Source organism: Micromys minutus (assembly GCF_963924665.1).
Source record: "Micromys minutus genome assembly, chromosome: 8".
Taxonomy (NCBI): Eukaryota; Metazoa; Chordata; class Mammalia; order Rodentia; family Muridae; genus Micromys; species Micromys minutus.
This window is the reverse complement of record NC_137977.1, coordinates 72,672,960-72,700,163: the sequence shown is the minus strand read 5'-3', so window position 1 is coordinate 72,700,163 and position 27,204 is coordinate 72,672,960. Positions and strand designations below refer to the sequence as shown.

Sequence of the window (27,204 nt, the reverse complement as noted above, 5' to 3'; positions counted from 1 at the left end):
AAAGAAGCCCTCATCAAAAGCCTCCCAACCAAAAAAGCCCAGGTCTGGATGAGTTCAGTGCAGAATTCTATCAGATATTCCTTTATGACCTATTACAAATACTCTCCAAACTATTTAACAAAATAGAGTCAGATGGAAAACTACCTAACTCATTTTTCAAGGCCACAATAACCCTCTTTCCTTAACCAAACAAAGGCCCTATAAGGAAAGAGAACTTCCGACCAATCTCACTTACCAACATTGATGCAAAAATACTCAACAAAATTCTTGCAAACCGAATCCAAGAACACATCAAAATGATCATTCACCGTGATCATGTATGCTTCATCTCTGGGATGCAGGGATGGCTTAATATATGGAAATCCATGAACTTAATTCACCATATAAACAAACTCACAGAAAAAAACCACATGGTCATCTCACTAGATGCTGAGAAAGCATTTGACAAAATTCAACACACCTTCATGTTAAAAGTCTTGGAAAGAACAGGAATCCAAGACCCATAACTAAACATAATAAAAGCAATATAGAGCAACCAATAGCCAACATCAAATTTAATGTTGGGAAACTTGAAACAATCCCACTAATATCAGGGGCTCTACAAGGCTGCCCACTCCCCCCTACCTATTCAACAGAGTACTCGAAGTCCTGGCAAAAGGAAATCAAAGGGATACAAATTGGAAAGAAAGAAGTAAAAACATCACTGTGGAAGATGACATGATAGTGTACTTAAGTGACCCCAAAAATTCCACCAGAGAACTTCTACAGCTGATAAACAAGTTCTGTAAAGTAGCTCAATATAAAATTAACTCAAACATATCAGTAGCCTTCCTTTAATCAAAGAACAAACCTATAGAGAAAGATATTAGGGAAAAGATACCCTTCATAATAGTCACAAAATATATGAAATACCTTGATGTGACTCTAACTAAGCAAGTGAAGGATCTGTATTACAAGAACTTCAAATCTGTAAAGGAGGAAAATGAGGAAGATGTCAGAAAATGGAAAGATCTTCCATGCTCATGGATTGGAAGGATCAACATTTAAAATATGACCTTCTTACCAAAAGCAATCTACATATTCAATGGAATCCCCATCAAATTTCCAACCCAATTCTTCATAGAGTCGGTAAGAGCAATGTGAAATTTCATCTGGAATAACAAAAGACCTAGAATAAGGAAACCTATCTTCAAAAACAAGAAAACATCTCCAGGAATCACTATCCCTGCCCTCATGCTATATTACAAGGCAATTGTCTTAAAAACTGCATGGTACTGGTACAGAAATAGGCATGTGGATCAATGAAATTGAATAGAAGATCCAGAAATGAGCCTTCACATATATTGTCACTTGATTTTGACAAAGAAGTTGTAAACATTCAGTAGAAAAAAGTCAGCCTCTTAAACAAATGGTGTTATTCCAACTGGCACACAGCATGCAGAAGAATGAAAATAGACCCTTTCTTATCTCCTTATACAAAGCTCAAGTGTAAGTGGATCAAAGATCTCCACATTAAACCAGATACACTGAAACTAGTAGAAGAAAAAGTAGGGAAAACCTTAGCACATATAGCCACAGGAGAAAATTTCCTAAACAGATCACCAATGGCTAGTAATCTAAGGTCAAAGATTGACAAATGGGACTTAATGAGATTGCAAAGTTTCTGTAAGGCTAAGGACACTGTCAAGTAAACAAAATGACTGCCAACAGATTGGGAAAAGATCTTTACCAACCCCACATCAGATAGAGGCCTAATATCCAAGGTCTACAAAGAACTCAAGAAGTTAGACACCAGAGAATCAAACAACCTTGTTAAGAAAAATGGGTTACAGAGCTAAACAAAAAGTTCTCAATTGAGGAATATTGAATGGCTGAGAAATATCTAAGGAAGTGCTCAATATCATTAGCCATCAGGGAAATGCAAATCCAAACAACCCTGAGATTCCACCTTATACCAACCAGAATGGCTAAGATCAAAAATTCAGATGACCGCAGATGCTGGCTAGGATGCGGAGAAAAAAAAAAAAAAACTTCTCCACGATTGGTGGGGTTGTAAACTGGTAAAACCACTCTGGAATTCAGTCTGGCGGTTCCTCAGAAAAATGACATAGTACTACTTGTAGATCCAGTTATTCCACTTCTGGGCATATACCACAGAGAAGCTCCAACATACAACAAAGACACATGCGCTACAATGTTCATAGCAGCCCTATTTCTAATAGTCAGAGGCTGGGAAGAACCCAGATGTCCTTCAGTAGATGAATACATACAAAAATTTTGGTATATTTACACAATGGACTACTACTCAGCTATCAGAAACAATGAGCTTATGAAATTCATAAGAAAATGGATGCATCTAGAAAATATCATCCTGAGTGATATAACCCAGTCACAAAAGAACAGACATACTATGCAGTCACAGGATACTAACCTCAGAAAACTCTGAACACCCCAGAAACAACTCACAGACTATATGAAGTTCAAGAAAAACAAAGGCCAAAAAATAGAAAGAAAGAAAGAAAGAAAGAAAGAAAGAAAGAAAGAAAGAAAGGAAGGAAGGAAGGAAGGAAGGAAGGAAGGAAGGAAGGAAGGAAGGAAGGAAGGAAGAAAGAAAGAATGAAAGAAAGAAAGAAAGGAAGAAAGGAAGGAAGGAAGGAAGGAAGAATATTCTAATAACATCTAGATAATTAAAGAATATGGAAAGTGTCAAAAAATACAAATTAAAATCCCACAACAAATTCAAGCACCAAAAACTGAATGTGAAACTAGATTCTAAAATTACAAATATAATATTCATATATTTTCAAAAACTGAAGTTTTGGAAAAGGATAGGGATAGAACAGAGAAAGTATTTCTTAGAAATACTTAAAGCTGTATCTGTGACCAGTCTGGCAAGACACCTCCACTGGTGCAATTGTGGTGTGACTGTCATGGAAATAACCAACTATTTTTTCTGCTTCAATTTATGCACTCCACAAAGCATAACTCATATCTGGCACCATTATTGGGGATCAAGAACTTGTAACCAGACAGATTCTCAGCCCTAACGATCTATTACTACCATGAGTTTAGTATTAAAGTAACTCCTAACAACTTATCATTTTACCTATTGATTATTTCAGCCCTCATCAGAGAATTTTCTTTTTGCATTAGATGATAATTTATACAAAGACCCAAAACTTGTTATCATCCATTGCTAGCAGGATTACAAACTGGTACAATCACTCTGCATATCAGTCTAATGGTTCCTCAGAAAGTTAGAAATAGTTCTATCTGAGGACCCAGCTATAACATTCCTGGGCATATATGCAAAAGATGCTCGAACATATAACAAAGACATGTGTTCCACTATGTTCATAGCAGCCTTATTTATAATAGCCAGAAGCTAAAAATCACCCATATGTCCTTCAACAGAGGAATGAATACAGAAAATGTGGTACATTTACACAATGAATTACTAATCAGCTAGTTCTTAGGCAAATGGTTGGATCTAGAAAATATCCTGAGTGAGGTAAACTAATCACAAAAAACACATGTGGTGTTTACTCACTTATAAGTGATTATTAGCCCAAAAGATCAGAATAGCCAAGATACAATCCACAGACCACATGAAGATCAAGAAGAAGGAAGACCACACCAAAGTGTGAATGCTACAGTTCTACTCAGAAAGGGAAAGAATATAATTTCAGGAAATAAAAAAAGAGAGGGATCTGGGAGGGAGAGAGTAGGTGGGGATGGGGGCCTTTTCAGATACAGGAGATGGGGACTTGAGGCAGGAGTAGGTAGGTAGATCATGGAACACTCTCATAGGGTCAGGGGGAAGATAGGAGATTTGTGGAGGGGAAACTGGGAAGGGGGATAACATTTAAAATGTAAATAACTAAAATAACTGATAAAAATGATACAATCTTGCAGAATATTCAGCCCTAATGGAGTACCTATATCATTCTTTCTCTTTCCAAGATCTAAGAACCATGGTGGAAAATGAAACAGAATACAAGAGCCATAGACAAGAGAAAGTAAATGTTGTTTTCTGCACACAGCAGGACATTTGTATATACAAGCTCACAGCAGTTTTATGAGAATGCACAACTCTGCAGGCTCAGGCCAGACTAAATTCCAAAATTGAAAAAGATTTACAGACACGAAGCTCTGCTCATGTCCAAGGAGCTATTGGCAGTTAGTAGCTTCTGGGAAGAGAATCAGTCTTTTTAAGAAGTAAAAACTCCTAAGGGGTTAACCATCTTCAAGTAAAAGCCACACAGTCAAGCATGTCAGCTACACAAACTATACTTAATGAGTTTTAAAAAAACAAAAAGCAAAGAGCCAGGATACCTATTTACTCTGCTCTTTGTGTATTAGCATATGGTAATTAGCTATTAGACTGCACAGCATGTTAGCTTACTACATATTATATTATGTAGTCTTTCAAGCTCAAGTCACTAACACTATACGATAATACATTTAATGTAGAGCATTAACCAAGGCAAATATCTTATCAGTTCAAGAGATAAAGACAGAAAACAAATTTATGCAAATATTGAAAAAAGGTAAAAGAAATACTTTAATATTCTTGTAAAGAGAATATTTTATTGGTTATTTTATTTATTTACATTTCAAATGTTATCCCTGTTCCTGGATTCCCCTCCACCCTCTATCCCTCCTCCCCTTCCTCTATGAAGGTGCTCCCCCACCCTCCACTAGCATTGATATACACTGAGTCATCAAACCTCCATAGGATCAAGGGCCTCTGCTCCCACTGGTGCTAGATAAGGCCATCCTCTGCTACATATGTAGCTGGAGCTATGGGTCCCTCCATGTGTACTCTTTGGTTGGTGGTTTAAACCTTGGGAGCTCTGGGTGGTCCAGTTAATTGATATTGTTCTTCCTATGGGGTTGCAATCCCCATCAGCTTCTTCAGTCTTTTCTCCAACTCTTCCATTGGACCCCATGCTCAGTTTAATGGTTGGCTGTGAGCATCCAAACCTGTATTGGTCAGGCTCTGGACGGTCTCTCGGGACAGCTATACCAGGCTCCTGTCCAGAACCTAAGAAACATAAAAACTGACCTGACATTTTTGTCTCTTACAACTTTGTTATTTTAAAAAGAGGGGAACATATACAGATTTTTAAAGGCATTTTAGCATAACACTATATGTTATGAATATTTTTAGTCAGTACTTAATTCTTTTAGAGGTTTGATAGCATGCATTGAAATCTCACTAGTTACCATAAACATAAAGTACATGTAGGACAGAACATAACATGGAAACAGATTTCTTGGTGAGTATAGATTAAGCATAATGATCTTTGAATACCAAAAATTACCACAAGGCTATATTCCTAGCTCTTGGATTATTAATGATTTAACGTTCAGGTGTACCACACTCTAAGAGGATACTATACATTTATTTTTTCCCTAAGAAGGACTGAGACTTTCATATTTTGGCCTTTGTTTTTCCTGGGCTTTATATGGCCTGTGAGTTGTTCCTGGGGAATTCAGGGCTTTCTGGGGTTAGTATCCAATTATCAGTGACTGCATATTATGTCTGTTCTTTTGTGACTGGGTTACCTCACTTAGGATGATATTCTTTAGTTACATCCATTTTCCTAGGAATTTCATAAAGTCATTGTTTCTGATAGCTGAGTAGTACTCCATTGTGTAAATGTACCACAATTTTTGTATCCATTTATCTACTGAAGGACATCTGGGTTCTTCCCAGCTTCTGGCTATTATAAATAGGGCGTGACAAAAGAAACTACAAAAGAAAGCTACAAAACTTGTTCAAGCAGTTATGAACACTTGCTTTCTTCCAAGGGCCCTGAAGTCAGATTCTAGCATACAAGCAGAATAACTCATAAGGACCTGTAACTCCAGCCTCAGGGGATCTAACAACTTCTCTGTCCTGCATAACACTCTCACATACTTGAGCTATTCACACAGAGACACACACACACAAACATTTAAATATTTAAAAGAAAAAAAATCTGTAAACACCATTGAGATGTATGTAAGCTCTCATACTTGAACTCTCCTGGGGGGAGAGGTGTAAATTAGTGGAGTCATTTTGATACTTTAAGTAAAAGAGCTCATGGCCTAAGAAGTCTAAGAATGTCTTGTGTAGTTGGTTGGTTGGTTTTGGTTCTCTGAGACAGGGTTTCACTGTGTAGCCTTGGGTATCCCAGAGCTCACTCAATAAGCTAGGCTGGCTTTGTACTCAGATGCATCTCACTCTGCACAGATTTATTAGGAAATGGGTTGTTTGTTTGATTAAGAGGGAAAACCCTTAACCTGGGATTTGTAAACTGGAGACTCAGAGAAACCAGTAATATAATGTATCAAAAATCTGAAATTCTGAGAATCATGAAGGAAAAAAAAATGGACACCTCAGCTTAGAAAGAGAATTGCCTTCATCCTCCTTTTGTTTTATACTGGATGAGGTCTGTATACATTGATGAGAGATCTTATTTATTTAACCTACTGACATTCTTAAAGCACCCCAAATAATATATTGGCAAATAATTATTTTACCAGCAGTCTGGATGTTTATCAATCCTGTCAGGATGACACATGATTTATAAGATGATAGGACATTTCTTTGGTAATTTGCATAAAATTTGTATTCGATGAGCAGCGGTTTTTATAATTCTCTTTTACCATTCTTTATGTTGATTAAACCCATTATCATGTCCCCCGATGGATCAATTATGTTGAACCTGATCCTCAATAAACCCCAAAGTTTACTCCAGGTCATAAAGCTATACCCTCAAAATTCCAGAAGAAACTCAGAAGCTCTGTTGGAGTGCTGGTTTAAATTTCAACTATTAAAAATTGAATAAAATTTAAATACAGCTTGTAGGGGAAAACTTGGCAGCCCATATTGGCATTTCAATGCATAATTAATCCCTAATGGATAATTATTGAGATGTAGTAGAGCTGTGGCTGTCTAACTCTAGTGTGGTTTCAACTTTCACCTACTTTTAGAATTACCATTCAAGTATTAAACACAGCATAAAACCCTCCTCTGCCAACAAGACACTGTAGTGAGTTTACTCAATCAACCTAGCTCTGTGATACCCATATTTCTACTATCTCCTCTGCTGCCCAGGTGCATGGTTTTAGCCTGCCCACTCTTCTTGCAGCTAGAAGGTACTTGATAAAGACATACCTCTCCTAACTATTCAGCCTAAACTTTTATTAATGCTTTTATTTCACACGTTTTATTCCTTACCAGGAAACGTCCTCAATTAATTTATTGTAATACTGACTTTTTTGTTTTATTATTTAAAGGAACAGCACCCTTTCAGCTCCTCCAGATTCTAACAAATCATTTAAGCATGTGGCTATTAAGTGTCTTTCTCATGGCCATTTCATCTTACCAGTTTTTGTCTAAGAGTTCTGTTTGGGGAATCAGTCTGGCTCCTATGAAAAGAGTTTCCTTTAGAATCTACATTGAAAATAAAATTGGTTAGTAAAAGTTGAAAAACAGATGGCATTCAGGTTGAGGGGATTCTTCAATAAATGCTGATAATATAATTCTTAATTACTGGGAAAAGAGGCTAATGTGTCTGTGTTCTGCTTCCCTCTCCTTCTTGCATTTTCTATGTAAGAATCCTTGCTCTAGCATCCAGCTTTGGCTGCTGTTTTACTTGGCTGCTGTTTTCTACTACATTTGCATTCTTTCCAGTTCATAGATAGCTCGGTCACTTTGGGATACAGTGGGAAGTTTCCCTCTAAAGTAAGCATTCTTTGTGTCTTTATTATTATGTGATGTTCTTCAGTTCCTTGAATGGTTTTGTTAGAATAATCAAACATACTAAATGACTCTACACCTGCAGTGAAATTCTGAAGCTTAGGTTCAGTAGATACACATACAGTTACCTTGTCAGAGACTCCTTGAACCCATTGCGTAAATATAGTCATCAATACTGTAGGGACATTGGGCACATTTGACCAATATCAGTTCTACTGAAGCGGACATGACTACAGCCAGAGTGGAAATACAAAATTTAAGAGGATTTTTTAAACAGACTTATTGCTGTTAACATAGTTGCTGTTTTTAATCTGTAGCATTGTGCAGATGTTCTGAGTGTGTATTTACCATATCTCTCTGTATGGCCAAGTGGGGGAAAAACAGACAGAGCATTTTACTAGACTCTATTCCACTTAGTTTTTAATTTAAGCCTCACATTTTATTTTTGTTGGTTTTTACTTTCATCAATTCTACCTAAAGGCATGGTTCCAGTGAATCCTGAAAGGGGCTTAATTTTTTTTTTCTCTCTTTAATCATGTTTATTGTTTTCTTGATCAAACAGCCTTCACATTCTCAGTTCTGATTGAGGTATGTTATTTTCCTGATTAGCATTAGGCAGCATAATTTATTAACTGTCTGAAGTAAATAAACAGTTGAAGTAAAAGAAAGAAATAATTTCCAATTAAACCAGAAATGACTCACAGAGGAGGTGAAAAATATACGGATGACCTTGAAAAAGAATAGTATTCAGAATGTCGTGGAGAGAGGCATCACATTAAGATGGTAAGGGAACACAGGTGCCGAGCAGGGAATGATAAGCTTGTGAGCTTTCTCGGCTTAGAAAAGAAATCAAGCACACACCTACAGTATTTGCTAACAACCTTATGTGTTGATTTGTTTAACTTCCATTATACCTACAGAGAATATATGATCTCCAACATGAAGAATGATGAGGCCACAAAAGTACAGCAAAGTCCGATTTGGTCCTCAAGCTCATTGTAGGGGTGAAACACACTGTGACATTCATGGTTCATACTGTGAGTGGGAAGCAGTTTGGAGTGCTGAAGTGATATGATATGTATGGTTTTACCACCCACCTGTCCTCTGGTTCTACCCAACAAAGGTAGAGCAAACCACTCACTTGCTGAGTGTAGTTTGCTGTCCTTGCCTGACTATTCTCAGAGCAGCTGATCAGATTTATAAGGTCATAGCCACCATTTCTAAGACTCTTTCCTGGAGACATTTTGAGTAGAAGATTGGTAAATGTTCTTTGCATTATCTACCAGAAGACCCAAGGTTGATCCCAAAACTCATAATAAGAAAATTAAAAACTGCCTGCAGCATTGTATTATCTTCTTTTTATGCTCAATATTATAGAATTAAAAGAAAAATACTATGTTTATAAGAAAAATCTTTATTTTCAACTTACACCTTCTCTTTTGGCCACAATAATATGAATTAAAGATAGGTCTCACCTCTCTCTCCAGATATTTTTATATTTTAAAAAGTTGCATAAAATCAAATCCAAAAGTGTAATTTTGAAGACTATTTAATTTTTAGTTACATATAAATGTGTAGTATGGGGATACATGTGAATGCAGTTGCCCATAGAGGCCTGAATGACCTCACCAGGTCCTTTGGAACTGAAGTTACAGGCAGTTGTTAAGTTTCTTGGCATGAGCTTGGAAGAGCAGTATACAGTCTTAACCACAGAGGATCTCTCTAGCCATAAGAGCAAGTTCTTAATACTTCCAGCTGGTATGTGTTAATAAACACAGTGTTTCTAGTTAAAAGAATCATGAATTCTCCTTAGTCACACATCAATAGTTTTCACTACATCAGTTCATTATTAATATCATGCCAAGATGCTACCTCCTTTCAGGCCTTCACTAACTGTTCTAGTTAATATTTAGGACACACTGCTGTCTCAAATACCTTTCTGTGTGTTGTTGAGTTTACGCACATACAGCCAACAGCAGTGTGATCTTCCATACAGGACAGTGAAAAACATGTTGACTACCATGGAATCATATCTTTTCATTGAATGACAACATTTGGCATAAGCTAGCTCATTGACTTAACATTTAAAACCACAATACACTGGAAATAAAAACAAAATACAAGCTGAATTCCTCTTTTATCATGATCTGTCTTCAGATATATAAACCAAAATTTTCATAGCAAAGTAATATCCCTTAAAGTTAACTACAAAAAAAGAAAATACTAGAAGCAGTATGTATATCTGGTGTTTCCACTTCTGAGATTCTGATTTTTAAAATTCACTTAATTTCTATGTACTCCTATAACTTCTTACCCTTTCCAAAGCCCCTCTTTAACATTACCTTAGTGTTGCCTTTATTGATTCCCCCTCCCCAAGTCTCTGACTTCTCCTTTTCAGGTTTATCTACTTCATTTTCATGGTCCCTTTTTATATTATCAGAGACTCATGAAAGGGCAGAAACATTCTGTTGAAATTTTAAAATAATTTAACAACGAGACTGCATATAGACCTATAGGAAAAGCCAAGGTAGCTATGGAAAGTGAGAAAAACAGATGCACAAGAGCAGGAGTAATGGCATGCCTCTTCCAAAGCACAAAGACACTAAGTCAGGAAAATGGGAGCAAAGAACTTACCAGGTGTCTATATTTAAGTTTTAGTAAATATTTTATTTTAGTAACTATTGATGTATATTAACTTTGTGTATCACACCACAGCATAAATTCAGTCATAGGAAAGAATTGCAGAAGCAAAAAGAATTCAAAAAGTGCAAATATACCTGATAGAAGAGTTACCCCTAAGAATGACAGAAAGGCTGTCCCACACTCTTCTTCCTCTGAGATTTGCAGCAATAGTCAGTAGTCTTCCCACATCCCTGGTCATCAAGAGAATCCAGCCAACAACAAAGTTAAAACAATTTCTTGCTAGAAAGCAAGATTTATCTCACATTTTTTTTTAACATTTAAGCAGTTCTACCAGTTTTAATTAGTCTTTAATTACACAGTTCCTGTGGGTTTTCTCCATAAGTCTCAAGCTTTGCACACTGCAAGGATATTTTTGGAGTCACCAATCGTGTGGCAATGAAACTGGCATTGAGCATATGACATTGCAAAGGACAAGACCACTGATGTATATGACAGTGGAAGTCTCATGTTTCTGTGTTAGCAGATAGTATTCTCTTGATTCCACACCTGAAAGATCAGCTAAAACTCAAATCAAATTAAATTTTTTTCATCCCTTGGCAACAATATCAACTCTTAAGGGAAAGTGTATAGTATATATCTTTCTTCTGTCTCTCTAAGCCTTTCCATTGGGTACAAACCATCCTCAAGCACAAAGAATTATCACTGATAATAAAAACAAGTGAGAAAATTACTGGAAAGTTTTTCTAAAACCTTAATATATGCACTTCTTCCTACACATTATAAACAACCTGACAAATTTTAATCAGTACCTGTGCTTTATTTGAGTTAATCAGTTTTGTATCCTATGGTATCAGCTGAACAGTCAAAATCATGGGAAGATTTTTCTTGGGATATACTTTGTATAATATTTAACCCTTAAAGCATTTTAGTGACCATTGAAGCATATTGCCTTGGTAAACCAACATATGAATCAGGCATGGGGGAACTCACAAAGTTCCTGGGGAAAACAGAACCCTTAACCTATTGTTATAAAACCTTCTTTGTTACTGACCAAGGAAAAATTAAGTTGGCCTGTTCACAGATACTCTAAAGGAAGTATTTCATTACCTTTGAGTTGCAGAAAATGTGTGCAACACAAAAGAAAGAAATTGTTTGGCTTTCCATCAGAAATAGCTTTCCAGGAAAAGAATTTTCTTCCTTTATTTCAAAAGTTGAAGACAGAAAAATTGAGGGTCCTAAAGACTAGCCTAGCTCTATAGATATCCAGAATTCTCAGAAAGAAACACATGGGGAAAATATTGATGTCTGGATACATCATAAAAGATCAAGAAACTAGGCCTGATGGGATACTTGGACCACAATCAAAGCTAACTGGAAAGCTGGGGGAGGAGGATCAGATGTTCAGCATCTGCCTTAATATCTCACTAAGACTCAGTCTCAAAATAAAAAGTAAAAAGAGCGTGGACTTGACTACCATGTGGTTAATCCTCAGTTCAGTTCCCAGTACTGGGTAAAAGAGTCAGAATACCAAAGTCTAGATTCTTGCCCACTTCCTTACATGTTTGGTTTTCAGGGTTTGAAGTCTTTTGTTAGATCTATTTGCTCTCTTTGCTAAAATGTTCTTTTGTTTCTTCTGAATGTATTTTATAGTACAACTTTTCTTTCCTCATCTTCAGGTCATGGGTTTGGTTCATCAAAGATGTCCAGGGCACAGACATTCCCCAGCTATGCTCCAGAACAGAGTGAAGAGGCTCAGCCACCGTTGTCACGATCCAGCAGCTATGGATTCAGCTATAGCTCCAGTCTCATTCAATGACCCACAGAGGCCACCAATGACCAGCAAGACAGTCTGCCCTGGACCTGCCATGGGGGTTATTTCACCCCATGCTTCCTGGAAGACCAATTGCAGTACAATTTAACATTGGTAGGGCCTAGTCCCAACTAGAAGGTTAAAAACTGGAGTTCTGCTTCCTTGATTCAGTGGTTAAGTCTTTTATTTATTGAATTTCTATGGGGGAAATCTATCTTTTACAAAAACAAATAGAATCCAATAATATAAACACTCATCTAAATAAGAAAAAAATTCTTTATGTCTGACATTAGTGGAAGTTTTGGTACTGGGATATTTTCCACACCAGTTTGAGCCTTGATGGCACTGACATTTGTCCTTAAGGTTAGGTGCTTCTGTTTGAACATAGGGCCTAACTTTAGACATATGATGACCCACTGTAAGCCCTGTGGCTTTTTCAGTTTTGGCAGAAACAAATCAAGTAAGCTCTACAGATGGCATCTTAGTTCTCTATGTAAAAATACCCAGTAACAATTACAGGGGTGTAAAATTAGAATACTCCATTAAGAAGGGCCCTGTAGCTTGAGTGTGAGTGTGTGTGTGTGTGTGTGTGTGTGTGTGTGTGTGTGTGTTTGTGTGTGTATGTATGTGTAAAAGCATAACCACTGATATTGCTATATCAATCTACAGATAAGTATATATCATCAGTGCTGATGGTGATAGGATATGCTCACTTAAATTATTAAAAACTAATTTGTTGCATTAAAATTAAGATTGTTATGTTAAATAGATATTTTAACATAGTGATGTTAGAAATTTTTTTAAAGGCCCCTACTAGTAATAATGTTTCTGTAGTGCACTCTGATCCTATAAGGACTATGAGTGGAAACACAAGACAGAGGTATTTTGGAAGCAAGATAACAAGCCTAGCTGTCCTATATGTTGGTAGTCATATTTTGTGTCTAGTTAGTGTTGCCTTGTTATTGACTGTTTCTTCCCTTGGCCATTCATCAGAAATTCTTAAGGAATTGGTGTAATCTCCAACTCCAAAGGGAAGCTCCAAAATGTTTGAGAAAGACACAAAACTGCACGTAAAGTAAACTCAGCTATCTTGTAGTTAGGAGAGGAGGAAGAAAATGCTACACAAAAGTAAATATTAGGATTTTAGATTTCACAGACCATCATCACCGGGGGCTTGGCATTCACTGTGGAATCAGAATTTGCTTGGCTCTAGTTTTTCTTGTACAGTAATTGTTCAGCTGGGATGAAAGGAGAAAATGTTTCACTTGTAAATTTTTTCAGCTCTAAAATATGACAAACTACTATGTTTGAAAGAATCTAGGAAATTCCATTTAAAGAGAAAAGGTCTGGCTAATTCAGGTCAAAATAGAAACATTTGCTGATAATTTAGGGAGTAAAAATATAACTTACTGAGCCTGACTTACCTGATGTCATGTGCCTAAATCAGATATCCATCACAGAATCCAGATCATATTTAAAAACCAAAAAGCCAAGATCAGGCAAGAGAAAAACCTGATATTTTCCCCTTAAAAGCAAAACATTCATTCAAAGTTAGTCCATTAAAAGGGACCTTTTTGTGCACCCCGTCAGGATTTCCTTCATCCTTATCCACAGGTGTGGAGCAGATTGACAACTCGTTTCAGTAAATTACTGCTGAGTGAAAGTGGTTATGCATCTTTCCTTGATAAATGTTCATTTACTGAAACTACCTACATTCAGAGTGAAACCCCATAAAGACTAATCATAAGAGTTAATGTGGCTGTGAAAAATAATCATCTTCAGGGATTAAAAAGAAAATTGCCCAAACTCTGCACTGTGGATTTTGCTAACACAGCAGAAGAGCATATGACTGGGTCCTTCTGACGAGAGAGGATACAGCCTTCCCTGGAATTCCACTTTTCAGGGTTAATGCCTCTGAGTTTCTTTAATACATGGCATCCACTGTAGAAATGCCATTAGTAAATACACCAGAGCAACTCTGCGCTGAGACTGTTCTAGCACAGTTCCTAGTGTGGCAATCAAAGCGAGCCTCTCGCTGGCTCACTGAGTTGAGCTGTTGCTTAGACACCCAAGTCTCTACCAGGGACATATGGGGAAAGGCCCTGAGGGGTCTTGATTCATATCTCAGCTTTATTAATGTGCCAGAAGCACAGATAGCAAGTCCAGTGGGATTCTGCTAATGATGAGTCTGCTCTTGTGTCTCTTGGTGGGAGAAAAGTACCCACATAAAGTAGCTTCACCATTTGGTTCTGATCATTAACAATGAGTTTTATTGAGAAAGAACCAAAAGTCATACATAAATTTAGGCCAGTAAAATTTTTTCCTAATAGTAGTGTCACAAAAAAGTGTGTGAAAGACATACCTTTTTGGTCTTTTAACCAATCTCAACAAAGTGAGAATAATACTGTAAATATTTCATGATATACTTTTGGAGATTTATTCTAGCATACTCCTCCAAGTATACATAAAATTTTAAGCTAAGTCAAAACTACTCAGAAAAGCAGTAAGAGAATTTATAGTAGCCTAATATGCTTGATGTGAGGCAGTGATTATTGTAATAAAAGAGACAAACAGATGAACCTATAAAAACCAAAGATGGAAAGATACTTGCGACAGTTTCTCAGAGCCTCGGAAAACCCATTCCACCACAATTACTAAAATGACTGTGGGCATGTGTTAGCTCACCCAAACCTGTAGGTTCTTGACTTAAGATGCTTCTATATTTTGTAAATTGTTCTCCCTTTAAAAATGTGTTATACCTTTAATATATGTGGCTTTCTCGTTGTGAGGGAGAGACTGCTATGCACCAAAGACATCTTTGTGCTCCTTCTGAGTGTAACTCAGTTGGACTTCCACTCAGATTTATACAGAGCTATGAAAATGGTTACCACATCAATATCAAGCTGGTGGAGGCAAATGATCAAAGAGGCTGATGGGCATGAGAAAGTCTCTCAAAGTCTGGAGGTATACATGTTTTCACATAAATATTCTGACGTGGAGTTGGTTTTTGTGCCCTAGTGATAATATTAATAAACATACATCCTGCGACAGACACATAATGTTCCATCAAACATGAAGAAAATGGGAAATGACCTTGGACCACTATTGCACTACTCTGTGGTGTGGGAGTTTAAAAAAAATCATGTTCTTAGCTAAATGATTGAATAACAACAAAAAATTTATACTCAGAGTTAATTTACTCAGACCAGTTGAAAATGATTTTGAATCAGTAGCTTTTGGCCACTGCCACAATTTGAACTTAATAAAATTTAAATAGATAACTAGAGGGACTCTTTTCCTGGTTCAGAATGAAGGCATTGTTTCATATATTAGGGAAGATGCTGTTTGATAGAGCATGTGAAATGAAGAAAAGCATATTTATTATTATAAAACTAAACCTTTCCTCATTCTAACATCTAAACTATTAGTTCCAGTGTGCAATTCTACTGTCACTGGAAAATTTTGTTTGAAAATTATTCATCCTTCTTATAAAATGATGAGCCATTCATATCTCGAATCTAACATAGAAGCCGTGGGGTGACCGATGCCTACACACTGTTAGTTGTAGATTTTACAATCCAATTTACTGCATGTGGTATCCTTATAGTAGATATTAAAAGTTTATCATAAAGGTTAATGTCTAACCCTCATTTTTTGGCCAAGATATTACAAAATTTTGTTTTGAGAAAGCATGTATAATTTATTTGTTTGATTATTGGAACCACATCCAAAATAACCATTAGTGCTACAGTAAAAGCAAACTAAGGTAATTACATTATTATTTTTAAATATATTCCTGTATTGACTATTTTAATACAGCACAATAAATGAGCAGTTTACATTCAGTGATTCTGATGTTTAGGTCTTTAATATTTAATATCTCACAAAGTACAAATATAATGTTAATTACTGCTCAAAATGAAAATTATATATTCTCTCTTAATTTATTAATGTGTCTATCAGTGTAGTGCAATGATAACTTCATTTTACATCATTACTTACACAATCTTTGGGTTACCACCTTCTAAAAAATAGATTCCCCCCAAAAAAAGTGTTTCTTATGTATGTCATCTTTGTTTTAAATTTATCTGACATGCTACACAAATTAATTTCTAGCCTATAAAACTTATGAAATATTCTTAGGTTATAAAATTTGTGGAAATTGCTCATGGAAAAGTATAATTAATAGGGAATAATTAGTCTGTAGGATAATTTGAACAAAATGATAAAGGATCCATTGACACAACCAGCATGATACTTGGACCTTACTTTTCCAAGTGTCAGAGTTTATTCTGTGTAGTAGATTTTGCTTTCTTCACTTGTATTCATCTAATATTACAGGCAGGTGAAAAACAATCATAATATGTCTTAACATTCGCATAGAAAAAGCACATTACCAACAAATGTGCTTCTCATGGGTTGTGAAAAAATTAAGACAAAGGAAGGTATGTAAAACTGAAATTTGGTAATGCTGGAATTGCTTTATGTGAGCAACTTCTTTGAAATTTCACTAAGAAGTTGTGTTATCAATGAGAATGACTACTTGGTCAGTATGCACAAACAGATATCCCCATATTTATGTACTCTAAATGAATTAGAAAGGTCACCTGCCTTTTTGTGTATGGATCTACTATAAAATCATTGTTTCTTACTCAAAAGTGTGAACCTTGGAGTTTTTCAACAATTATTCTCAGAGAAGAAGGCTTAAATAGTTTTATAAGTTTTGTGCAAAATTCTTGAGAGAAACCAGGCACATTTTTTTGAGATGGGCTTAAACCCTGGCAGTAATTGAAAGGTCATAAAGAATAAAAGGTTCATTTTATATTCCCCTGGAAGAAAACTGAAACCTAAGAGTTTTATTATTTGTTCAGAGGCAATAAACAGTTGGGAATGGTTTCCGCCTATTTGAACATTTCTTCATGAATGTTCCCTGGATCCACCCATTTCTCAGCAGGATATGGTGAGAAATTAAAAATGGCTTGTGGATTAAAAATCTTAAGCCCTTCCTTGTACCTTGAAATTCTCCCCTTTCAATTTTACAGGTTTTTGTTTTTGTTTTCTCTTAGGCTCATCACCAAGATACCATAAAATCTTTTTTTTAAACAACTCACTCCTTTGATTGCTCTACACGTTTTCATTTATAAATTGTCAACCAGTACTTTATTACCTCAATTAATAAGCAACCTAAAACTTAAGGCAATGGTTTTCTTCTTGTTGTTGTTTGTTTTCACCAATTTTTCCCACTAACAACTCATATGATAATGAAGATTATTATTTTAGGGGTCTTTATCCCTTCAGAGGACATTACAGTGCCAGTATCAATAACTTTTATCACAACTGTGTTAGATAACTGAGGACATTATAACTACTTTTTTTTCATGAAAACCACACAATTTTCATTCTCAAAAAAAATTAAAGATTAGAAGCTTATATTCAGATGTCATATTCATCATCTTTTTCTTTATGAATTTAAGTGGGCACTGCTTAAGTTATTTGTAATTTTGATGGATAAGAAGAACCTTTAAAAATCACCTTTTAGTTGTAAATTTCAGACACTTTTCCTGAAGGTTAAGTATTATGATCATGTAAATATTTGTAAAGGAAAAATTAACTCATAAGAGAACTATCCCCTATAGTAATAAACACATACAATAATCTTTATTTTGGGCTGAAGAGATGGCTCAGCTATTAAAGCTAGACTCACAATAAGTTTTATTTTAATGTATTTAACTTTCTCTGCCAACATCACTAATCTGAAATTCTTATGGTGATTAATATGAATAACTTACAAATGTATCACTCTCAAGATTGTTTTAGGCTGAGCATATAAAAGCCAATCCTTTCTGTAAACAGAACTGTGTATCGCTGGAGTAAGCTACCTAGTTGTACAAAGGGTGCCGAAGTTGAAATTCAGTCACAGTTTGAAGTCACTCAAAATATCCATAGTCTCAAAATATCATGTATTTGAATTTTATAAACAAAAATTCTGAACAAAAGGAATAAGATTTAATTTTAAGCCACTGCAGGATTTCTCTCAGAAGAATCATCTTGAGAAGAACACATCTCATAGACCACAGGGTATGTGAGAAATTGACAGAATGATGGCAAGACGCAGAGCAGTGATGTCAGCACTTCATGTCTGTCAGAACTGCACACAGCAACTATGAGCTAGAAATCTGATCAGTCAAATCCTGACCTGCAAACTTATTGTATGGCTCAAGAAACAATGCTTGACATAGACAAATATATATATGGAGGGCAGTAAAATAGTGGCTAGAAGAGGAAACTGGAACTTCACACAGTGGAGATGAGAAATATGACATAATTTACTTCTTTCCTTTTCTTAGACACTGTTACTTTAGCTGTTAGAAGTAGTCCATGAACCACACCAGCAAATCACTCCTGGACATGAAGGACAGTGTCACCTTCATGGCAGATGACAAAAAATCAATGGTTCCCCTGTCCACTCTCAGGTTCTCCAGCCAACACACATGCTCACATTCACAAATGCACTGCTACCTTTGGCTTTTGTCCCACTCTATTTTCAGTGAAGTATCACTTGTCTTTTGAGAAATTCATATGTTATATAATATTTATCCCTACAAATCTCAAGATATACTGAATTATACATTATATGTTTGCTTCCTGTGAACTTTTATTTAACTAATTTATATGTACTTTGTGAGATGTTCTACTGTGCATTATAAAGGGATAACATTTTTGTTGATCAAATATAAAGCTCATAATAATTTTGTTTAAATTCACCTGACATGGAGCTCTGACTAAGAAACGAAACAGTTATTACAAGAGTGCTTCAGTTGAAAAACATATGACCTACCACATCTTCTTAATTACAATCTATTTCTAATTAATAATAGTCTAGGAACATCTGGACTTAAATACTATTTGAAACACAACATTTGAATGAAATGCAAAGTAAAACATTGTCCATGGAAAGTAAATGTGAATTTCTGACAGATCTTAAAAAATGATGCAATAATAAAATTAAGAAATATAGTTGTTTTAAACTCGTGTGTGATTTTTACCCTTTAGGAAAAAATGCATAGTTAAATTTGCTACTCCTAAATTTCCCATTTTATACATACTTCAGTCTTTAAAAAATATACATAATCTACTGATGTTGGTTTCTTATGAGTCCAAGAAATTCACAAGTGGAATTGCTACAAAGAAGAAGATGGTTGCACATTAAAACTTGCCTTGTAACTTTAAAAAGGGCAAAACAGCTAAAGAATTACTCTATACCACAAGTCTGCATGAAGTTTTGAGCTAATTCAATAGTTTTACCCATAAGTTAGTTGAATTTCCTAGCACTGTAATAGTAAGTGATTTTCTTACATTTTTGTTATGTGATGAATGAAAATTTGTGATTAACCAGAATTCTGACAATTATATCTTGCTAACCATAAATGTTACCTTCTTCCATCACTTATGAGCTTGCAATTTTTAAAATAAAGTGAAAGAGAGCCCTTTGTTAATTGTAAGGTTACTGACAATTTATTATATATTTCCAGTATTTCCCTAACACTATCTATCATATTAGAGTTTGAATTCTATTGGGTTGAATATGCTTGGAAGAAATTGTAGAACATTAGTATTGATGATACTATTACAATCAATGTGGTTAATGTCTATTTTCAAGTAAAAAGACACACAGAAAGCATGAGTGGCTTACACAATGTGATGTAAATAGATTTGGGGGTTTCTTCTAACTTTGTATCCATCCATTAGTGGTAATGAAAATTAGTTAAAATTAATATTTGGCAGCAAAATTGGACATCAAAATTGAAATTTACTCAACACTGTCCTGCAGTGATGTGATACATGATGTTCTGTTTGACATTTCTTCCCATGATACAACAGCCTTTGTCATTTTAATGTAGATCTGTCTAGATAAACATTTGCTGAGCTTGTTTCTCAAAACTTGGTAGTTAAAATATCAACTGAGCCTTTCTGGTTAGTTTGCCAAATGATTTCATTAATGAATATTTCTCTTTCTTAAGAAATCATACCCCTAAAGAAGGGGTAAAATTTCTCAATCAAACTAGATTGTAGACCCAGATCACACAGTCAGTAGTGTTAAAGTTCCCTTGATGGGGAAGTATAGCCACACAAACTTGTAAAAAATAAAAATAAGTAAATTTCAAACATGACTAGGACCTTTTGATGCTATATGGTTTATGAAAAATATTCAAGAGTGAAGTTACGATGAAAATATTTATTCTTTATAAATAGCGAATGAAATCATTTGTTCTAAATATCAATTTTGAGCCATTTTCATAAGAAATTAATGATGTGAATCTGTGATGTTTATTTCCATTTTGTCACAATTAAAATCATGCAGAATTTTTTGCTGGGAAAAAATCTTTATGAATAATATAACGGTTTATATAAGCTTAGGGCTGACATCAAAGACAATATTTAATAAATACATGCCACAGGGCATAGCCCCAAAGCAATTACTCTGCTATTTTTGTAACATACAAACAAACCAGTTATCTCTGTTTCCAAGTTACTCAAAAATATGTTAGACAAATTGATCTAATTTTGGTATCCATATGGTAACTTATTAAAATCAGTCTTTGAGCAAGAACTGGCTAGAATATTTAACATTCATGGAAATGTGAATTGTTCTACTATTAGGTATTTTAGACTATCAGGCTGTCAACTGATACTGAATATGATCTCCAAGTCTAGTCAGTCACAAAATGCTTACTGAGTTCTTGCTACCTCCAAAACACAAATAAAGAACATGCAATATCTTCTGATTTTTGTTCTTTCCTACTTTTAATTCTTTTTGTGTGTGCCAATATCAGGAACCAGCTCTGATGGCAAATTGGTACTTAGGGCACAAAACGGCTAGAAATACAGATTACTAAAAGTCAACTTTCTCAAAGCCATTTGTAAATGTATCTATCATTTTTCTCCCATTTTCTCCTTCCTTTTTCTCTTCCTCCCTCTTCCTAACTATGTTCTTCTTCCTCTTCCACCTCCTCCACCTTTCTGCTCCTTACTTTTTTATTTCCTTCTCCTTTTTCAGTTTCTTCATTTCATCTTCTTTCACTTGCTTTTCCTCTCCTTCCCCTTTTTCATGAAATAGACTGCTTTTTTCAATCACACACAGATATTTTTCAGGAAATAAAATTAAATATTAACACAGAATCATTTTTCACTATTGGAATTGCATTTTATTTCTAATTTTAGATCTTCAAACTTTCCTCTGATAAAATCATTAATGTGCTTGTGAACACTTTCCATCATCACTCCCTAAATATGTGACAATCACAGAGACCTACACTACACATTCCAAATTCCTCTGAATATGTGTAAACTCAGTTTTAAGGTAATCAATTGGGAAAATAGTTGCTTCAAACTTCAATTTAAAAAGCTTTAGTAAATTTGAGCATTAGTAAATTTTCTTTTAAAATTGTGGGTGCCCTTGCATTCGAGGCATAGATGTTCAGACACAGATATTGGACTCAAGTCAGTACTCCTATGATTAATTTGGTGGAAGAACTGAGGAAGCCGAAGCAGAGGGTGACCCCATAAGAAGAAGAGCAGCCTCTACTAACCAAGACTCCTTGGAGCTCCCAAAGACTGAACCACAAACCAGGCAGCATATACTGGCTGCTCCAAGGCCCCTGGCACATATATAGAAGAGAACTGCCTAGTCTGGCTTCAGGAAAAGAAGATTCGCCTAATCTGGGAGAAACTTTAGGCCCCAGGGAAGGGGGATAAGAAGTGAGAGGGACAAGGGGGAGAGCACCCTCTTGGAGGTAAGGGAGAAGAATGAATAGGATGAGGAACTATGGGAGAAGGGACTAAGGAGGACAATGGCTGGAATATAAATAAATAAATTTAAATTAAGTCTTAATTGAATCTTCTCACAGCTGGACTTGAAAAGCACAATGTGATGTCACTTTTCCAGAATGTATCACCTAGATATCAGGAGGTAGGTAGCTTAGTCTGTTTTTACTCACTGGGTGTCCCTGGAGTACAGTTGGCATTACACATTTTTTCCTTATTCCAATATAGATTAAGTGCTATTTGTGGGTACCCTGCTGCTTCTCAGCTTTGTAGTTCTTTTTAACAAATCTAATTACATTTCAGAGGGTTAAGTATACATATTAAGGCCATTACATAGAAATAGCCTATTTTACTCACTCTAAGAAAATCACCTCACTTTCATGTTGTAATGGAAAAAACAATGTTACATTGAGTGCTTTTGGAATGTTTTACTCAGCTTTCTTCCTTAGCTCTACTCCTCTTATCTGACCTATTTCCTCAACATAGGAAAGGGGTGGTCTTTTAAATTCAAACTCTCATGGTTTTTTTAGGAGACTTTTCTGGGAAATGTAACAGCCCTAAGATTTGTATATATTTAGAATTTTCAAACTGGATAAATAACTTGGATGCAAAAATATATCCACTGCTATTTTTGATATGTCCAGATATTAAACTGTTTTTTGACAGATTTAAAAATTCAGGTAAAATTATTACTTTATTGCATACAATATGGAATGTTCCACTCACTTGTGAACCAAATATAACTCCATCATTTATGTGTCATTGTCTTTCTTAACTCTCTAGGGGAAATATCAAAAGTCAAAAGATTTCATACCCATTAAGTTGAACTTTATTCTGTTTTCTGTGTTTATGAGTAAAGTAGGTATTATAAGAAATACAGAATAAATTATAGTATACCAAAACACCACACAGACTCAGACAGTTCAGGTCATTGCCATTGAGTAGTGCACTAAAGGTCATTCTTGTCTGTTTGTATCCCTAGACAATATTTTCCCTGATTAAATGATAAATTCTTACTCTGTGATTGTTAATAATGCTTTCTCTTAACCTGGAAAACAGTAATATGTGACGGGCAATTAAAGAACTTTGGTCTATTTGAATGTTGCTTCTGGTATGTAGGTTACAGCAGAAGCTTATTTATTACATTTTTGCAGTATTCTTAGACATGATCATGTACAGTGCAAAACTCTGTCACATCTACAGAACTGTGTCCACGTCTTAAGTTAAAATTATTCACATATACATAAAAAGAAAGTTCTACTATAAACAATTCACAGGGGCCACAAAAGTCCTCTACCTTCTCTCTGTTCCTTAGAAAACTAGTGATTGTATTATATGTGTATGTGTGTGTGTGTGTGTGTGTGTGTGTGTGTATAAAATTTTTGACCAAGCTTTTTTGTCCTTTTTCACCTTGAAAGTCTTATGTTTTTGTTTATATTTTTGAAGCTTTAAAGTTTTTTTTACAACAAGGCAAACATTTAAATTTTGTTTTATTGCAGAAGTTTAAGCAAAAAGATTCTCAAAATTTGATGTCTTAGACTGACTCAGTGGTGAATAAGTATGACTGGCAGTTCATCTGCTCCAGTATTAGTTTATTGGGTAGACTTCAAGGATGATAGTTGTGTACATTAACACAAAATATTCCTGTAGCCTCTTGCTTCTTTTGGGTTTAGAAAGTTTTATGAATCTTAAAGATGACTTAAGCATAATCAGGAAACCTAAGAAGTTAAATTGACCTTCATATTTACTTTCATGTTCTATAGTTATTGTCTCATAATTTTATACTCTTTAAAATGTGCATGTTCAGCTTAGACATACCCTAAATGCTATGGCATTCACTAAAACTAGTTAAAGTACAGCATAGACTAAACAAAATCAGATAAAACAAATGTTAGTATTAGGTCTTCCCAGTGGAATCATCATTAAGTTATAACAAGGCTAGAAGTGAACAGTGCTCAGTGGCAGAGAACTTACTTACCTAGCATGCAAGTTAAGAAACAGTCCTAGAGATTTGTGTCAATTGAGTGCTTTCTTATTGTGGACAAATCCCTGAGTTTGAGCCTCATTATGGCACAGACTTGTCAAACATGCTGTATCCTTATGTAAATCAAGAACCAAGGAGACAGGGTCCGAAGGATCAGGATCTCTTCGTGAGAATCTTGGAATAATCCCTGCACAGCTCCAGCAATGGCTAAAAAGGATTCCCAGTGAAAAGTAAGAGGAGAGCCTTCTTGGTAGCAGGGGCCTTTTGTTGGGATGTAACTTTATGAGATACTACCTAGAACTTGCGTTCAAATCTTGAGATCCTGCATTCTGAAACTTGGTGACAGACTCTAAAGGAAATCAACTAGAAATGCTGCAGTCATGGTAGCTGGAGAAAACCTGATGGTGGTAGATAGGTAATAATGTGTTATACCACTGAGAAGTTATCAAATTTCTACATAAACCCACTGAAATCCTCACACTTAATTGTAAAATCATAGAGAACTTCACTTTCTCTACACCTTACCAATAAATAAAGAAGGCTTCAAAATAACCTAATTGTAGTTGCAAGAAAGAACTGCAAATCATGGCAGTCTCTCTAAGGAGGAGATATGACAACAGAAGCCTGAAGTCAATGAGTAAAGAAAATCAAATTAAGTAGCAACAGTTTTACAGAAGTGAAGATTGTATTTTATGGGATATTGAAAACTTAACACAAGTGATAAAAGAGGGAATTTGAATGTTAGTCATACACATGAAGTTCCCAAAAGTATGGGGGATCCAAAATCCCAGGTAAATAAATAAAAATATGTAGCTGTGCCATATTGTACTTGCAGACCAGAGCCTAACATGGCTGACCTCTGAGAAGCTCTACCAGCAACTGACTAAGAAAGACACAGATTCTTACAACCAACCATTGGACTGAGGTTGAGGACCCCTTTGGAAAAGTTAGGGGAAGAATTACAGGAGCTCAAGGGAATGGTAATCTCATAGAAAGACCAAGAGTATCAAGTAACCCAGACCCTTGGAAAGTCCCAAAAACTAAGATACCAACCAAACAACAAACATGGACCGCTCTGTGGCACCTAGCACATATGTTGCAGTGGACTGTCTTGTGTGGTGTCAGGAGAAAACATATGCCTAATCCCATAAAGATTTGATGCCCCATGGAAGGGAGGTGAGGGGCTGAGAGTGAGATGGATGAGTGATGAGGTAGGAAAGAGCAGACTTTCGGAAGCAAAGGAGAGGGGTAATGGGGTGAAGAACTCTTGGAGCAGGGGACAACATTTAAAATGTAAATAAATAAAAACATTGTTTAAAAGTTTCCAAAATGAACTTAAGCAGGAAAAAAAACAAATAAAACATTATCAATAGAATAATCTCACCATGTGTAATACACATAATCTGTAGCGCTAAAGAAGAAAGAATAAAGTAAAAAAAAAAAATTGAAATAAGTGTCTTTCACAATTTTCAAAAACTATTAAAATCAAAAACTATTAAAACAAAGAACATTGAGATATTTTTCTTTTTACTTTGTAAATTTGATTTATTTCCTTAATCATGAAGAAGTATATTTGTGTTAAATTTAGAATATTTAGCTTTCCATTGATCTTTCCAGTACTTGCCAGATAGATACAGCGCTCAAAACTGTTAAAGTTAATACCCAATATCACATTTTCTAAGAATTCCCTCAAGACATTGGTGATTTTAATTAAAAATAAAAGAATTTTAATTATCATTGGAAATCTTAAGTGACCATGGGTTTCAAGAGCTGAAAAATCAGATCTTTTAAAAAAAATTTTTTTTCAAATTTTTGAAGGACTCATGTGTTCTTGAAACAATCAAATTCTATAGAGAGGTGAGGAATATGAACAGAAAAAGAAAGACACAGAAAGGAGTCCACAGAAAATCCAAAAGAAAGGAGAGATAGACAGAGAGAAGAAAGAGAAAAAAGAGAAAAGAAGGGGAATAGCAAAAAGAAAATGAGTAGTAATAAAAAGAAAGATCCTTAACAATCACCAGTAGATACAATAGAATTACATAGAAATTTTCCATTGAAACCACTGAAATGAATGAAGGGAGGGAATGATAATATTTAAAAGAATTGAAAAGCACACAAGTACAATAGAAGAAAATAAGTATAAACATATATTACTATTTAAATAAATCATTCTCTTAGGTGGTTAAAAATGCCAATAAGAAAACAAAGAATATTCAGCTATGTTTTAAATGTTAACTAGATAATTGCTGTAACAAACCCTCTTTAAACACAAATGCACCAACTTCAATTTCAAGAACCAGGGAAACACAGGAAATGGCAACATGAGTCAAAGCCAAGCTGTAATAGTTGTGCCAATTTCAAAAGAGCCAACATGAACCAGGAAGATTATCAGAGATGAAAGGAATATTTAATAGGAAGGTCTTCTACATTTCAATGAACTTCAGAGGTCCCAAAAGAATGGTGCATTACAGACAGAATGTCTCATGCAAAACTGATAAACTCACAAGAAAATATAGACAAACTCACTATGACAGCTGAAGACTTAAAGATCTCTGTCATCATGGTGATCAATAGCATGACGACAGACATAAGAGGGAAAGAGTAAAATAACCTAAATCAATGTAACATAACCAAGCGAAATAACACAAAAAGTGAAACTAAAAATGGGGAGAAAAAGAAAAACAGTGGGTCCAACTGGTTCATTAGAACAAAACTATAAGTAATGCAGCAAAAAATAATTACACATCAAAAATTACCAATCCAATGATAATAAACCCCATTGAGAATGACATGGATGAATGTTTTTCCAGACTAAGTCAAAAGAATGATTATAGCTATGTTTATCCAATTCGGGGGGATATTTACATACTCTTAAGAGATCCCCTAAACAAACAAACAAAAAAAAAAGCAGAGGTAAGGTAAATCAGGGAGTCTATCCTTTTTATTTTCTTTCTTTTTTTTTTTTTTTTTGTATCAAAGTCCAATTTAATAAACCAGAGAATTTGTACAGGAATAGAAGTGAGGGGTTACAAGGGCAGAGAAAATTCAAACAAGCAGCCAAAGAAGTAGCCCTCCATACGTGACAACGTGCGAAAGCTCCAACTCTGACAGCATCCAGGTACCTTGTCAGCTTGAACATAGCTTGAACCTCTCTCTTCTCCACAGCGCATTAGTCATCTCATTCTTCAA

At 35.2% G+C, this 27,204-nt stretch overlaps 1 protein-coding gene across 1 annotated transcript in view; it reads left to right on the top strand.

The window, feature by feature from the left end:
• The window catches only part of DOK6 (docking protein 6), a gene marked incomplete at its 3' end in the record, with an annotated part of 474,920 nt that extends 462,708 nt beyond the window's left edge, over positions 1-12,212 (top strand). Inside the window, exon 8 of the mRNA XM_080919798.1 lies at positions 12,073-12,212. Coding sequence (XP_080775924.1) covers positions 12,073-12,212 — 140 coding nt within the window. The remainder of the gene's footprint in view (positions 1-12,072) is intronic.
• Positions 12,213-27,204: the final 14,992 nt, after the last annotated feature.